The sequence below is a fragment of the Myotis daubentonii genome, chromosome 2, assembly GCF_963259705.1.
Source record: "Myotis daubentonii chromosome 2, mMyoDau2.1, whole genome shotgun sequence".
Taxonomy (NCBI): domain Eukaryota; kingdom Metazoa; phylum Chordata; class Mammalia; order Chiroptera; family Vespertilionidae; genus Myotis; species Myotis daubentonii.
This window is the reverse complement of record NC_081841.1, coordinates 195,943,740-195,961,519: the sequence shown is the minus strand read 5'-3', so window position 1 is coordinate 195,961,519 and position 17,780 is coordinate 195,943,740. Positions and strand designations below refer to the sequence as shown.

Here is a 17,780-nt window from a genome sequence, read left to right as displayed (position 1 = left end):
CAACTAAGATGAAAAGGACTATGGATGGAGCAGGTTTAAAGGGGAAAAAAATCAGGAGTTCAGTTTGGGATATGTTAAGTTTAATATATCTAGAGCTCTCTTAGCCATCCAAGTGGAAATGCTGAGAAGGCAGCTGGATATATATGAGTCTAGGCATCAGGAGGGTCTGAGCTAACGATGTAAATTTGGGAGTTATCAGTATATGAATATTGAAAATCATGAGACCAGGTGAAATGACTAAAGGAGTGAGCATGGAGTGAGAAGAGGACCAGAGCCTGGGACACTCTAAGTTTAAGAGTTCAACGAGGAGAGGAAGAGCCAGCTTCATGTAATCCCCCCACCTATCCTAAAATGAATTACTTATGATCCCCCTTTTTTAAAAAAATGTTTTCCTTGATTTTGAGAGAGAGAGGAAGGGAGAGGGATAGAGAGATAGAAACTTCTATGAGCCTGGCCAGTGTTGCTCAGAGGTTGAGTGTCGACCTATGAACCAGGAGGTCACAGTTTGATTCTTGGTCAGGGCACATGCCTGGGTGGCAGACTCCATCCCCAGGAGAGGGGCAAGCAGGAGGCAGCTGATCAATGATTTTCTCTCATCATTGGCGCTTCTCTCTCTCCCTCCCTCTCCCTTCCTCTCCGAAATCAATAAAAATAGATTTAAAATAAAATAAAAAGTTTGTACTATTAGTGTCCTTATTTGAGAAGTGACAGAAGTTTAGGGAAGTTAAGGCACTTTCTCAAGGTAGCACAGCTGGTAAGTGTTGGAGCACTTCACACTCAGGCAGTCTGGCACCGGAGCCCCTAAGCACCCTTATGGGATGCCACGTCATCCAGCCATTTTGATTTTGGGTTTTCTCATTTACTCAGTTCAAAATTAGCCAACTATCTGCCCTTAGCAAGTCTGGCAGAAAACTATCCACGCTCTCTTCGATAAACATCTATTATGGTCCTGTGTAAGGAGTAGCTGCTGCTCACGCTCCCTTTTACCCACGTGAAAAGTGAAGCAGTCAGGGTGATACCCTCCTGGTCTAGGTAGACATCATTACCACCATCACCACACTTCAGCATTGTATTGAACACATACAATGTGCCAGGAACCAAGGCAAACACTTTCCTTATCTCACCTTATCTAATAACTACTTTTTAAAGCTGAAGTTGAATCTTGTTTTCTGACCTCTACTCTGTGCTTTTCTGGAGCACAATGACTTGAATCACTTAAAATAATAGCAATATCAACATCATTAGCGTTTCAATGCAATTTGGAGAGATACCTGCCTCGCACCTAACTGAGATCCTTTAAGGTTAAGTACCTTGCCCAAGGTCAAGCAGGTGGTGGTCTAGTTGGGGCTGAAAGAAGCCTCCAGAATCCAGGACCAGAGCTCTGGATGAAAGGCTCGACCGCCCAGCACCTTTACTATACCCATGCACATAGATGAAAGGGCACCACGTGTCTTTTTAAATGCACTTATCGAATGGAGAGTAGTTGTTACTGCTCATGACTCATTATCCATGATACGCTATTAGATAAATCAATGCCCCGGAAATCACACTTTTTAGCATCCCCTGGAGGCACATCCCGCGGTTCGGCAGCTGCCAGCAACAGCCGGCCAGGCCTTTGTGACTGGCGGCCAGCCGACTGCTCACGACAGCCAATCAGGGCTTGGAGTCACAGAGCTGCACCAATCGGAGATGAACGAAACCTCGATAAGGGCCCATTGGGAGCTCGAGCCGAAGAACTGGGTGAGCCACGAACCGCAATCAATCTGAGGGGCGGGGTGGAACACTGAAGTCCAATCCGCGGCTTTCAGACCTCCGTCGCGGGCCAGGCCGGCCAATCAGCGGGCGTGCGGCGACCGGTGCGCGCGCGGGGGGCAATGGGGAGGCGGGGCCTGTCCGCGCAGTGGAAAGGTGGGCGCTGCGAAGAGCAAGGCCGGGTGAGGAGGGCTGGCGACCTGGGTCTGGGAAGGGGGTGACGTGCGCTCACAGCCCACGGGGGTGGCGGCTAGGGCGCGCGAGGGTCGGGCGGGGCGCGCGGGGCTGGGGCCGGGTCACGAGATGCCACCAGACTGAACCTCCGCGCGGCGGGATGCTGCGGGGAGAGGTAAGGGACTGGGTACGGGCGGTGAAGGTGGCCCGCTCCGGGATGCTGGCTAGGGAGGAGGGGATACTGTTGCCATGGCAACACAGTGTGCAACCCGTCCACTCCTTTCGCCTCCCGAACGTGCACACACCTTAAATCTACCCCCTTTGCCACCCGGCCTCAAGCGGTGTCTGTCGTCTGTGGCTCACATGCGGCTGGGCTGGGACCAGCGCAGAACGAACCCACTTTGGCAGCTGTCTCTGCTCCACGTCCTAGCTCCTCTCGGCTTCCCCGTCCTCCCGTTGTCCGCTGGCGGAGGGAGTAAGCTGGCGCCGGGGCACTTGGCACAACAGGCCTCTGCGGTGTCACCTCCCGGGCCAGTTCGCGGAGTGGACACAGTTGGGATACAGGGCGGCCGCCTCATCCTGGGAACTGGTGCCGTAGAGATGCTGTAGCCTGAGGGACCAGGGGTCTCCCCCAGAGGGACTTTTAAAAAAGGCATCTAACACAGAGCCTTGTGCATAACAAATACTTAGGAAACGGGGGTTGACTGAATGAATCAGACCACAATGGCAGCTTTCCCTTCCATGGACCAGCGCTGTCCCATAGAAATATAATGCGAGCCACATGCTGTATACTAAATTTACATTTTCTAGTAACCACATTTTAAAAAGCAAAAAAGTTAAATTAATTTTAATGTATTTTACTTAACCCCATCCATACAAAATATCAATATTAAATATAATCAAAATTAAATCAATATTACTTTATCAATATTAAATCATTAGGAAGATATTATAAATTCTCATTTTCATACAAAGCCTTCAAAATCTGGTGTGTATCTCACACTTAAGAACATCTCAATTTGGACCAGCCACATTTCACGTGCTCGTTGGTCATACTTGGCTAATGGCTACCATATGAGACTACACAACCATAAACATTTCTTGTATGTGTGTGAGTTGTGACCAAAAACATGAAACTCATTAATATTCTTTGGTGCCCTCTTATTTGCAAGGAGACACTGTGCAATGAGGTAACAAAAAAACGTGAAACCTGGTCTTTTTTCTCAAGGAGCTTCCTGTCTAGTTGAGAAAATACACATCCAAAAATTAAGTTGAATTTTAAATGGATATGATTGAGGCACTAGTAAGGACAACTGGCAGTATGTGATTGATTGACAAACAAGATGGCTGATAATGATCCTTAGGAGTTCTAGGGAGGGATACTTCAGGCTCATGTAGTAGAGGAAGACTTGAGTCTAGTCTTGAGAGATGGGTAAGACTTGGACTGCTGGAAAAGATGCGGAAGGTGTTTCGGTTGAATGGAGCTAATCGTAACTTTTTTTTCCTAGGGTTGAAAATTTGTAGAGTCCTGAGGCGTGCAGACTGAAAAAGACTTTCCTCTCTCACTGACAGTCTCCACCATGATTCATAGCCTTTTCTTGATCAACTCCTCTGGAGATATTTTCCTGGAGAAACATTGGAAAAGCGTGGTCAGCCGTTCTGTTTGTGATTACTTTTTTGAGGCACAAGAGAGAGCCACTGAGGCAGAAAACGTACCGCCTGTTATCCCTACCCCTCACCACTATCTCTTAAGTGTGTACCGGCACAAGATCTTTTTTGTGGCTGTGATCCAGACAGAGGTTCCACCTCTGTTTGTCATTGAGTTCCTTCACCGGGTAGTGGACACATTTCAGGTGCGTAATTGTGAGGAGGTTCATGCCCTTACATGATAAAGTGTCTTCCTTATTCTGTTTTCATTGTATTCAGCTCAATTAAGAAACTTAAAAGAAAATCAAAACTGCTCTAGCCAGTTTTGCTCAGTGGATAGAGCATTGGCCCTCAGACTGAAGGGTCCTGGGTTTGATTCTGGTCAAAAGCACATACCTTGGATGCAGGCTCGATCCCTGTGCAGAAGGCAACCAATCGAAGTGTGGCTCTCACATTGATGTTTCTTTCCCTCTATCTCTCCCCCTCCCATCCACTCTCTAAAACTCAATGGCAATGCCCTAGCCAGTTTGGCTCAGTGGATAGAGCGCTGGCCTGTGAACTCAAGGGACCTGGGTTCGATTCTGGTCAAGGGCACATGCGTTGGTTGCAGGCTCAATCCTCAGTAGGGGGCATGCAGGAGGCAGCCAGTCAATGATTCTTTCTCATCGTTGATGTTTCTAACTCTCTCTCCCTCTCCCTCTCTGAAATCAATAAAAATATTTTTTTAAAAATCCATGGCAAAATATCCTTGGATGAATATTAACAACCAAAAAGGAAGACATTAAAAATAAATAAATAAAAACTCTGACAATGTTCACTTCCTCTCCCATCTGATAAGATTCTTGATTCTACTTATTGAATTGGCTGCATCTAGAACAGTGGTTCTCAACCTTCTGGCCCTTTAAATACAGTTCCTCATGTGACTCAACCATAAAATTATTTTCGTTGCTACTTCATAACTGTAATGTTGCTACTGTTATGAATCATAATGTAAATATCTGATATGCAGGATGGTCTTAGGCGACCTCTGTGAAAGGGTTGTTCAACCGCCAAAGGGGTCATGACCCACAGTTTGAGAACTGCTGACCTAGAATGACAAATTGAATACTTTTGAACCTGTTGCATGAGAAAGCCACCCTACTCAGTATGATAGTGTGCAGTCATTTTAGTTCTGGGAATTGGAATTGTCTTATGTTCTGTTCACAAATCAGAGGACTTTAGTTTTGTTTTTTTAATCCTCACCTGAGGATATTTTTCCATTGATTTTTTAGAGAGAGTGGAAGATAGAGGGAAAGATAGAGAGAAACATCAGTTTGAGAGAAACACATTGATTGGTTGCCTCCTGCACGAGCCCCGACCAGGGCCTGGGCCAGGGAGGAGCCTGCCGTTGACCAGAATTAAACCTGGGACCCTTCGGTCCTCAGGCTGATGCTCTATCCACTGAGCCAAACTGGCTAGGGCTAATTTTGTTTTTAATAGTGGACTTGATGTTAACCATTGTTAATTACATTGCGTTGAGTCACATCAAAAAGTGGTAAGTGTATAAAGATATATGTACTTTTTAAAGTAGAGAAGTTAAGTAATGCTTATCTACTCTCCCTGGCAGGGGTAATTTGTGAAACTGTATTTCATCTTGGGTTTGGGGTACTTATCCACAGCATTGGAATACTAGTGATGAGCTCTTATTGCAAACCTAAGGTGGGAAATCTTCTGTACACCCCCACCCCCAAATTTAAGTAACACATTTTACATGATACAGTTTTCATTTTGAGTTTTTCTTTCAGGAATAGATTTGAACATTTTGGGGCAGTGGGGTAAAGGGGAGGTAATTTATACTACAATGGCAGCACCATTTGTAGCATAAGATTTTAGGCTGCCCAGATTCTGGATTCAGTGGAATCCTCTTCCCAAAAGACTTGCTCAACTTCTAACACTTGTGGTATTTGCATAACTGAAATGATAAATGAGAAGCAAGGGCCTTTTGGTTCAACTTCTATGTCATGTGAGGTCTGGAATTAGTCCCATGAATACAGAGATTGTAGAACTGGAGAAGAAGAGAATGACTATCCAAGTGTTGTGATGAAAATTGAAAAACACGTCAAAGCGTCCTTTCATTTGCACTCATATGTAGATCACATGTCTGGAGCAGCTTTCATTACAAGAGAATTATATTTTATAATTTTTCCCACAGATACTTTCTGGTAGTAGTATTCTGGGATTCTAGTTCTCATGTGGCATACTAGTTCCTTCACATAGTGAAAACCTGAGCCCCAGTATGTGGAAGAACTGTAAGTGAAAGAACTCAGTAGTTATGGCCTTAAACCACTCTAACTGGGACCCGTTATGATCTCCACATATGGTACTTTACCCCATTCTAAGATTAACAGCCCCGTTGGTGAAACTTGACATCAGCTTCATATTGCCATAGTGATATTATCTAATTATAAGACAGGAAGTGAGAAACGTTGTTTAATCTAGTTGAAACCACAGAGGAATTTGAGAAAACAGTACAGTGGCGTGTTTGGAAGTTTAGGACTTCATAGCTTGTCGTCTTTGAAGGTTTTGTTAAAAGTAAATGGATATATCCTGATTTTGGTGTCTTATCTGATGTTGTTCTCTCTGGCTGTATTATATTTCTAGGACTGGAATATAATGGAAGAATTTCAGCTATAAAATTGCAAGCACTTTTGCTGTAGCATTTTGTCATATTTATAAGTTTCCATTCCAACTGCTGAGTTCACATTCTGCCTGATTCATAAAATCTAGTGAGGTGTTTTACTTATTTTTCAAAATAAAATCAGTCTTGGGAAGGAAAATATAACTTTTATTTTCTCTTAAGTCCTCATTTTTTAAAGGAGAAATCTGTTTTATTATATTTATTTAAATTAGGAATATCAATCTTTATTCTTTTGTTGTTATTAATCCTCACCCGAGGTTATTTTTCCATTGATTTTTTTAAGAGAAAGTGGAAGGGAGGGGGAGAGATAGAGAGAAAGAACTGGTTGCCTCTTGCACTTGCCCTGACCAGGGCCAGGGATCAAGCCTGCAACCAAGGTATGTGCCCTTGACCAGAATTGAACCCAGGACCTTTCAGTCCACAGGCCGACGCTCTGTCCACTGACCAAAACTGGCTTGGGCAATCTTTTTGCTTTAGAAACACATTCCTAAGTGTTCTTGGATATTGGAATGGCTTCGATAATTGACATTATCTTTTATTTTTAAATATATTTTATTGATTTTTTACAGAGAGGACGGAGAGGGATAGATAGTTAGAAACATCGATGAGAGAGAAACATCGATCAGCTGCCTCCTGCACACCCTCTACTGGGGATGTGCCCGCAACCAAGGTACATGCCCTTGACCGGAATCGAACCTGGAACCCTTGAGTCCGCAGGCTGACGCTCTATCCACTGAGCCAAACTTGTTAGGGCGATAATTGACATTATCTGATGTGATTTAGATCACATCTGCAGTCCATGATCAATTTTGGATGTCATAATTTGAGGAGAATATTGGAAAACCAGAGCATATTCAAAGACATGGCAAGATGGTGAAATGATCTAGAAACCATACTATAGCATGAATAGTAGAAAGATCAAATAGGGAGTTCGGCCCTGAGAAAAAAATGTTGAAATGAAATCCTGTAGTTGTCTTCAAGTTAACTGTGGGGCTATTCTATAAACTTGTTCTTTTTTTTTTTTTTAATATATTTATTTTATTTTATTTTTTTTAATTAAATCTTTATTGTTCAGATTATTACATTTGTTCCTTTTCCCCCCCCCCCCCATAACTCCCCTCCTCCCAGTTCCCGCCCCACCCTCCGCCCTCACTCCCCAACCACTGTCCTCATCCATAGGTGCACGATTTTTGTCCAGTCTCTTCCCACATCTCCCACACCCCTTTCCCCCCCCCCCAAGAATAGTCAGTCCATTCCCTTTCTATGTCCCTGATTCTATTATAATCAACAGTTCATTCTGTTCATCAGATTATTTATTCACTTGATTCTTAGATTCACTTGTTGATAGATACATATTTGTTGTTCATAATTTGTATCTTTACCTTTTTCTTCCTCTTCCTCTTCTTAAAGGATACCTTTCAGCATTTCATATAATCCTGGTTTGGTGGTGATGAACTCCTTTAGCTTTTCCTTATCTGTGAAGCTCTTTATCTGACCTTCAATTCTGAATGATAGCTTTGCTGGATAAAGTAATCTTGGTTGTAGGTTCTTGGTATTCATCACTTTGAATATTTCTTGCCACTCCCTTCTGGCCTGCAAAGTTTCTGTTGAGAAATCAGCTGACAGTCGTATGGGTATTCCCTTGTAGGTAACTGAGTTTCTTTCTCTTGCTGTTTTTAAGATTCTCTCTTTATCTTTTGCTCTTGGCATTTTAATTATGATGTGTCTTGGTGTGTTCCTCTTTGGATTCCTTTTGTTTGGGGTTCTCCGCGCTTCTTGGACCTGTAAGTCCATTTCTTTCACCAGGTGGGGGAAGTTTTCTGTCATTATTTCTTCAAATAGGTTTTCAATATCTTGCTCTCTCTCATCTTCTGGCACCCCTATAATTCTGATGTTGGTACGCTTGAAGCTGTCCCAGAGGCTCCTTACACTATCCTCGCATTTTTGGATTCTTTTTTCATTTTGCTTTTCCCGTTGGATGTTTTTTGCTTCCTCGCAATTCAAATCATTGACTTGATTCTTGTGCTCCTCTGGTCTGCTGTTGGGCATCTGTTTAATATTCGTTATTTCAGACCGTGTGTGCTTAATTTCTAGTTGGTTCCCCAATATAACATCGAGGGTCTCATTAGTTTTCTTGTAGATCTCATTAAGTTTATCGGCGGCTTCTAAACAGTTCTTGAGAGACCTTAAAAGTGTGGTTCTGAACTCTATTTCTTCCATTGACAATTTTGTCCTGTTTCTTTGTCTCCGCATTTTGTTATGCTTCTTTGGTGCACCCCCTAGTGGTCTTTGTTCGCAGTCTTATAGATAAATCTTGATTGTTGTAGCTAATTCCAGGGAGGGTTTGACCTCCAGGCCAAGTGGCTATGAGAATCAGCTGTGTCAGCAGTGAGAGAACTTCTGTCCTCTAGGGAGGTGCTAATCTAGCCTTTGCCTGAGGCTATCTGGCAAATGCCTCTGTGCAGGGCTTGGGCGGGGCGGGTCGCACAGGATCAACAGGGTGGGCCGGAGAGAGCAGTTATGGCGGCTCTCAGTCCTGTCCCCAGGGGCTCTACCTCTCTGAGTCCCAGCACCCGCTGCAAAGCTGGGAGAGAAAGCTGCACTCGCTCTGACCGAAGCCAGACAGCCCCGCTTCTCCCATTTGAGTCTGGGTCCCTAAAGACTCGCTTGTATCTGGAGCTCAGAGTCTGCGACTCCCTCCCGATTGAAAATGCCAACCACGCCCTCCGCCGCCAGCCCGCTCCGCGCACTCCACACCTCAGAATTTGACTTCAGCACTGCGCCTCCTCTGAGTGTCCATATGCGTTTCTCTTTCCTCCTAGTTGTAGGACTTCCACTCAGCCAGCGTTCCTGTGGTTCTGGGTGATGTCCGTTCCGTGTTTTAGTTTCAATTTTGAAGTAGTTGTTCAAAGCAGCAAACTCCGGCGTTAACCTATGCCGCCATCTTGGTTCTCCCTAAACTTGTTCTTTAAGGAAGATCCAGGAAGCAGATTTTAGTTTAGCAATAGAACTTTCTAATAATCTGAGCTGTCCATGGATAGAATGGGCTTTCTCAAAAAGGGGTCAGTTTCCCTTCCTTGGATGAATTCAAGGAGGGTTATATGACTATCTCTTAGTTCCAGTAAAAGACATCACTGACATTCCTAGAAGGGCACACGAAATGACGGCAGCGTTTCTTTCTAAATTATTTCATCATCGTGCATTGAATTTTACATAGTGCTTTATAGTTTACAAAGCACTTTTACATGTATTATCATTTAATCAATCATGCTTAGTTCTTACAACATCCCTATGTGTCCAATGGTATTATCCTGATTATAAAAGAAATCAAGACCCAAATTGGTTAGTATGACTTAATCAAGTAACCTAGTAAGTCACAATTAAGATTGTAACCTAGGTCTTCTGATTTGGAATCCAGAGCTTTTCCACACCCCAGATAATTTAGTATCTAAGTTCAGCCTTTGTTAATAAAAGAACAAAACATTCTTAGAATCCTAGCATCTTAGAGTAGGGATGATCTAAAGTGATTTTCTGGTATGATAGTTCATCCCCCTCATTTTATTTTATTTTCCTCTAAATTCTTATTAAGGAACTAGAGGCTCAGTGCACAAAAATTTGTGCACTTGGGGGTCCCTCAACCTGGCCTAGGCCCTCTCGCAGACCAGGAGCCCTCAGGGTATGTCCAACTGACAGCAGTCAGTCTAGCCTCCCTCTGTAGGAGGTGATGCACGGGCTGATCAGTGGACAGTGCTGGCTGGTGAGCAGCCGGCCCTGCCCCCTGATCACCCCTCCGCCACCACCAGTGGCTGCCGTCCCCTCCCTCTGCCCGCTGGCACCCGCCTTGGCTAGCCTAGTGCCGCCCACTCACCGGCCTCACCCCCCACCAACCGGTTGTTCTGCTGTTCGATCAATTTGCATATTAGGCTTTTATTATATAGGATAGAAGTACACAGTAAGGGTTAAAAAGATTTTCAGGTCTAATCTATGAAGTATTATCATAGTTCTTTCAAATTCTTGTTCATAAGCACACATAATTGTCTTGATTCAGTTTTGTATTCTACATATCTAGTTGAAGAAATTAACCCATAGAAGTTAAATGACTGACTTTAGTTTATAAAAGAAGTTAGTAATGACACTAGTACTATAACCCAGTCTGGTGTTTTTTTCACCTACGAGAACTATGGTTGTACTTCATTTCCTTATTGTAGAAGAATATCCCAAACATTGAATAAACACATATGGGCAGGACTAGATCCTTATTCTCTAGGAACACTCTTTCACTTATTACAGTATCTGAGTGATAAATAGACATTTTGTATTTTCATCAGGATTATTTTGGAGTCTGTTCAGAGCCAGTGATCAAAGACAATGTGGTTGTGGTTTATGAAGTATTGGAAGAGATGCTTGATAATGGGTTTCCATTAGCTACCGAATCAAACATCCTCAAAGAACTGATAAAGCCTCCCACTATCCTCCGAACAGTTGTCAACACCATAACAGGTATGGAGAAAGGGGAAAGCCACAGAAAGCTGCTGCCATCATGGGTGTGGCTTAGTCTGGTGTGTGTGTTGTTTTGAGTGCTTATCTTTGATCTCAGATATACAGATGCTTTAATTTTGCTCTTTATAGTCTTTGAGTATGAACTGAAGTAGATTTTAATTATGTGTAAAATACCGTGATTTCAATAACAGAATGAAGTGTTCTCCTTTAAAAATAATTTCTTTTCTGATTACAGAAGAAATACACGATTATTGTAGGCATGTTGGAAATACAGAAAAGCACAAAGAACATGAAATTAATTCTTAATCTCATTATACTTTTAACATACTGGTGTATATACTTTTTGTCTTTTCTAGACAAACAGATTATAGATGAATGGATAGAATTTTTTTAAACAACTTATATATATCTTAAAACTTACCTTTTATCAATATATGAACACTGTCCAATTAGGACAACTATTCTTCTACACCATTTTTAGTGACTTTACAATTTTCTGCCGTATGGAATAGACCCTAAATTATTTACTGATTCCCTATTTATGCTGTTTCTGATTTTTTGTTCTTTTAAATATCAAGGAATTAGCATTCTTATACTTAAATCTTTGTGTATATTAGAATGATTTATTTTCAGTACTAGAAATAGAACTGCTGGGCCAAAGGGTGTGCACATTTTATGGACTTAATGCATTGTGCCAAATTGCGCTCCAGAAAAGTTACACTAATTTATACTTTCAGTAGCAATTTCTATGCTCCCTAGCCAACCCTATCATTATTATTATTAAAAAGTTTGACATTTGATAATTTAGTGGTATCTTGTTATTTACACACTCATTTTTTATGACTAAGGGAGTTAAAACCTACTCAAGTGTTTATTGACTGTTTTTTCTCTATTGTGAATTACTTCTTGTGTCTTTTGCCCATTATTTTTGTTGTTGAAATTGTTTTTTTGTTTTGTTTTGTTTTGTTTTAGTTTAAAATAATTCCTTTCATTTAAGGATATTAAACTACCATATATTTTGGAAATATACATGATAGTTTATGGGAGTTCCTTACATATTTTAAATACTCTATTATATATATTTTCTCACAATCTGTGTTGTCATTTGACATTGTATATGGTATGGTTTGTTTAGTCATATTTAAACATTTTTTTATTTAATAAAATTAATCATTTTTCTTTAAGGCTTTACATTTTGGGTCTTGCTAATATAGAAACGGGGTTTACTTAGAATTTGACAAAATAATTGGAAAACTCATTTTAAAAGGAATAAATACGCACAAATAGCCAGGACAATTTTGAAAAAGAATTACAAAGGGGTGGAAAGGCTTTTCCTTGTCAAATATTGGTATATATATATGTATGTATGTATATATATATATATATATATATATATATATATATATATAAATTTCATATGGTGCTTGAGAAAAAAATTCATAGAATAGATATGAGTTATAAAAACCAAGAGAGAGAGAGAAACTAAGATGGTTTTGAAAATAAATATTTTAAAAAAAAGAACAAGAGAGAAAATGTGTGTGTATTATCAAATACAAGACATATCATGAAGTTTTGGTAATTTAAGAAATACGGTATTGGCCCAGTAATAGGCAAATAGATGATTGGGATAAAATAGAAAGACTAGAAACAGACTCTTGCATTTATAGAAATGGGATATAGATAGATGTTGTCATATATCAAATCAGTGAGCCAAGGGCCAGTTGTTAAACATATTTATTATATTGGGGCAGTCAGCCTTAATACAGAAATAAAATGAAGTCTCTCTACTCATTCTCTACATGAAATGAAATAAGATCCAGTTAGATTAGAGTTAAACACAAACTTTATAACTGTTAGAAGAAAGCACAGGAGAATGCCCTTTTGATCTTGGAGATGGAAAGTCTTTTTTTAAAAGTGAATTTTCTTGTAATTCTTTTGTAGTTTTATTTTTGGATTTAATTTTTTAATCTATTTGGAAATTATCTGGTTAATCAATAAGAGGTAAGGCTCTAGGTTTATTTCCCCAAATTTTCAGTCATTTTTCTAACACCACATATTGAATAATTTATCTTTTTTCCCTGTTTTCAAATGATATTTTTATCTTGTACTAAGTCATTATGGATTCTTGGTCTTCTGTTTTTTAGGCTTTCCTGCCTTATTATCATACTGATTTAATTATGATAGCTTGATGAGATGTTTTAATATATAGAGCATCTTTTTAAGAAAACACATTTGTTGGGATTTTCAATATTTGGGGCTTATTTTAAACCTTAAAGAGATTTATTAGTATCTGAATCATTTATGAATATTATTGAGTCATTTTTCAGAATCTCACTTAAATCTAGAAAAAGGTATCTGAGAACCACTTTTGAAAAGCTGAAATGTTTTGTAAATATGCTGAGTATATGTGTATTTAATGTTTCTTTATTTAGGTTAAAAAGATCCAGTTTACAGAAGAAGGAAATATATTTTAATTAGTTATAATACTTCATAATTTATTATATAGAACCTTTGAATTTAAAAAAATATTTTGATGCCTGTGGGGGAAAAACATGGCAAGGAATTGATTTATAATTCTTATAATTCTTATAGATAGGGAGAGATCTAATTTGTATTTTTTTCCTAAATTTAAGTATTAGTGTGAGAGAGATTATATTGATGTATACATTTTAATACCTAGCATAAATGTACCTAAGAACCTACCTCAAATTAGAATATTGTTTTTAGCCATGAAAATTTTATAGCAATATGTAGATTACCATCTCCACTGAAAGCCAATACATTTAAGCTGCAAGCTATTGTGGAATTTGAGAGACCAAGTTCAGGTTACTTTCAAAACCAAAATATGATATCTGTTTCTCAGGTAACTTTCTTAATCTTTATTTTGCTTGAGAAGGCAGACCAGATGGCGACAAGTTTTTAAAGTAGACTAGGTTACCCATATAGAAGTTGGGAAAACTCTCGTTTTTTTGAAAAGTTATTTGAATAGTGGAAGCATAGAAACTTCTAGGGAAGTATTCTATAATTATTGGTTACATCCAATCATCAAATTGGAATTAAATTACAGTAATATTCATTGTTTCAGGAAGCACCAATGTGGGTGACCAGCTTCCCACTGGGCAGCTGTCAGTGGTGCCGTGGCGACGGACTGGGGTGAAATACACCAACAATGAGGCCTATTTTGATGTGATTGAAGAGATTGATGCCATCATTGATAAATCAGGTAGGTATTTTTTTTTTTAATATATTTTATTGATTTTTTACAGAGAGGAAGAGAGAGAGATAGAGTTAGAAACATCGATCAGCTGCCTCCCGCACATCCCCCACTGGGGAAGTGCCCACAACCCAGGCACATGCCCCTGACCGGAATCGAACCCGGGACCTTTCAGTTCGCAGGCCGACGCTCTATCCACTGAGCCAAACCGGCTTTGGCCAGGTAGGTATTTTTAATGTATCTTTTAAACTATGAAAACAGAAAGAGGCCCCCTTTTTAGAATGCTTTCTATTAGCAGAATTATCCCCCATTCAAAATCATTCATTTCAACTTAGTGCCTACTTTATGTCAGGAATTATACTGGGTACTAGGAATGAACTTAAATATTATGATGCAGACAACATGATTATATATGTACTAGAAGCCCAGTGTGCAAAATCGCACAACCCCCCCACCCCACTCGTGCGCCCTCCCCACCCGCACTGGTCTTTGGTCATTACGGTGTTACAGTGTTATGGCCACAGGCCTTTTATTAATATAGACAAACCCCTAAAGATTCAACAAAAAGCTCTTAGAACTAAAAAAATAAATTCAATAAAGTTGTAGGAAAAACAATCAACATACAAAAATTAGTGGCATTTCTAAATGCAAACAACAAACTATCCTAAAAGGAAATTAAGAAAACAGTTCCATTTATAATAGCAACAAAGAGAATAAAATATGTAGGACTAAGGAATAAACTTAAGCAAAGAAGTAAAAGATTTGTATCTTGAAAGTTATAAAACCTTGATGAAGAAAATTAAAGAAGACACAGATAAATGGAAAGACACCTGTATTCATGGAGTAGAAGAATTACATTATTAAATGTCTACAATATCCAAGGCATTCTATAGAGTCAATGCTATCCCCATCAAAATCCCAATGATACTCTTTATAGAAATAGAAAAAAAAATCCTAATAGTCATATGGAACCAAAAAAGACCCCAAGTAGCCAAAGTAGTCTTGAGCAGGAAGAGTCAAGAGTTCCTGATTTCAAAATATGTTATAAAATTACATTAATTAAAACAGTATGCATTTGAAATAAAAACAGACATATAGACCCACGAAACAAAATATAGAGCTCAGAAATACCAGTAAAACCATACATTTATAATCAACTGATCTTCACCAGGAGTACCAAGAATATACAATGGGGAAAGGAGTCTCTTCATTAAATGTGTCAGGGAAACTGAATATTCACAGACATATATCTACAGACAAAATGAACTCAAAATGGATTAAAGATAACATAGACATGAAATTATAAAACCACTAGAAGAAAAGATAGAGAAAAAGCTTCTTGACACTGGTCTGAGCAACGATTTATTTTAGATATGACACCAAAAGCAAAGGCAACAAATGCAAAAATAGGCAAATGGGATTGCATCACACTAAAAAGCTTTTGTACAACAAAGAAACAATCAACAGAGTGAAAAGGCATCCTATAAATGGGAGAAGATATTTGTGAACCATGTATCTGATAAGGGGTTACTCTCCAAAATCTATAAGGAATTCCTACAACTCAATAACAAAACAAAACAAAAAACAAATAACCTGACTAAAAAGTGGACATAGTACATGACATATTTCAAAAGAAGACATAAAAATGGCCAGCAGGTATATGAAAAGGTGCTCAACAATTACTAATCATCAGGGAAATGCAAATCAAAACTAGGAGATACTGCCTTGTACCAGTTAGAATGGCCATTATAAAAAGACAAAAGATAAGTGTTGACAATGATGTGGAGAAAAGGTAACCCTTGTGCACTGTTGGTGGGAATGTAAATTGGCACAGCCATTATGGAAAACAGTATGGAGGTTCCTCAAAATATTAAAAACAGAACTACCTTATGATCCAGCAGTCCCACTCTGGTTATATCCAAAGGAAATACAATAAGTGTCTCAAAGAGATATCTGCACTTCCCTGTTCATTGTAGCATTATCCACAGTAGCCAAGATATGGAAACTAACTAAATGTCTGTTGGTGGATGAATGGGTAAAGCAAATGCAAGATAGATATATACACACACAATGGAATATTACTCAGCTGTAAAAAGAAGGAAATCCTGCCATTTTAAACAACATGGATGAACTTAGAAGGCATTACGCTAAGTGAAATAAGCCAGATACAGAAAGACCAATACTGCATGATCTCACTTATAGGAGCAGAGAATGGTGGTTACCAGGGGTTAGGAGGAGGGGGAAATGAGGAGATGTTGGTAGTTGCTACTGCTGATGTTGATGATGATGATGATGCTATTTGGTTGTTAAATATGATGAAGTTATATAAATAAAGGAGATAAAAAGGGGTTACATAGAGAGAGAGAATGACATAGTATGGCTGCAGAAAGCATGCTTAAGTCCAGTGAGGGAGAGAGAAAGGTAAAAAGGTGGAGAATAAGAGGGTATCCCACCCATCCAGAACAAAGTGTAAAGAGGTGATAGTGTTTATGATTTATCAATGGAATGAGTAGGAGTTATTAAAACCTTTATGGATTTTGGAGTGAAGTATGTGCAAACACTTTAAGACGAATAAAATATTGTTGGGAAATAAAGTAGTTTAGTATGACTGGATTGAAAAGCATAAAAAAAAAAGAAAAGGCATAGCAGCTTTTCATATTAGTACCAAACTGGAAATATTACTGATGTCCATTAGTAATAGAAATGATAAGTAAATTTTGATGTCGTCATACATTGGAATACTATACAGTGATAAAAAAGAATGAAATACTGACAAGCCCAACAACATGAATAAATCTCACAGTGTTGAGCAAGAAACTTAGATGCATATGGTTATATGAAGTTTGAAAACAGTGCAACTTAATCTGAGGGAAAAGAAGTCAGAATTTTAAGGACTTGGATTAACTAGTTTAGGCAAGAGGAGCACACTGGGATGCTAAAAAGGAATCGCATCTTGATGTGGGTGGTATTGCATAGGTGTGTACATATTTAAAAATTCATTGAGCTGAACATTTACAATTTTTGCATTTTACTGTAAGTTTTGCCTCAATAAAGAATAAAAAAAACACCCCAACAATTACTAGACGGCTAGATCGTGAAGAGTCTTGTGTGCCATTTTACGGAAGATTATTTGGAACACTGGAAAAGTTTTAAGTTGGGGAGTAACTTGAACAGATTTATAGTGTAGAACTATCAGTCCAGCTGCAGGGTTAAGAATGGCTTGAGCCGAAACCGGTTTGGCTCAGTGGATAGAGCGTAGGTCTGTGGACTGAAGGGTCCCAGGTTCGATTCCGGTCAAGGGCATGTACCTGGGTTGCGGGCACATCCCCAGTGGGAGATGTGCAGGAGGCAGCTGATCGATGTTTCTGACTATCTCTCTCCCTTCCTCTCTCTAAAAAATCAATAAAATATATTAAAAAAAAAAAAGAATGGCTTGAAATGGGGTAGGACGGAAGGCAGGGAAAGCAGTTGCTGAAGTCACAACATATAGACATCCACAATGGTAGTGAGGGTGGAGAGGAATGAGTAGATTTAAGAGATTGAAGTCATATAAAAGAGAGGAAATGATCATTGGTTAGATGTAGGCACTGAAGAGTTAGAAGTGGACAGGATTTTCTGGCTTAGGCAACAGGATAGATGGGATCATCATGAAGATATGGGAAATAGGAAGAGCAGGTCTGGAAACGAAGATAATGACTCACTTTGACATGGAGAGTTTGAAGTGTCTCTGTGACAATCCAAGTGGAGCTGTCCCGTTGGCTGAACCGGAAAAACATATTAGGAAATAACTGGTCATCAATGAAAACTGAAGCCTGG

The 17,780-nt window shown here is 39.5% G+C and overlaps 1 protein-coding gene across 3 annotated transcripts in view; it reads left to right on the top strand.

Moving 5' to 3' along the window:
• Positions 1 to 17,780, top strand: part of AP3M2 (adaptor related protein complex 3 subunit mu 2) — a 66,158-nt gene that overhangs the window by 37,425 nt on the left and 10,953 nt on the right. The window contains exons 1-4 of one of the 3 annotated variants that reach the window (XM_059685303.1): positions 1,868 to 1,934; positions 3,435 to 3,779; positions 10,579 to 10,750; positions 13,836 to 13,973. In XM_059685303.1, coding sequence (XP_059541286.1) covers positions 3,507 to 3,779; positions 10,579 to 10,750; positions 13,836 to 13,973 — 583 coding nt within the window. In that variant the 5' untranslated portion in view covers positions 1,868 to 1,934; positions 3,435 to 3,506. Of the gene's footprint in view, positions 1 to 1,867; positions 1,935 to 2,042; positions 2,102 to 3,434; positions 3,780 to 10,578; positions 10,751 to 13,835; positions 13,974 to 17,780 lie in introns of those variants that run through there. The other 2 variants (XM_059685304.1, XM_059685302.1) reach the window with 2 other exon arrangements.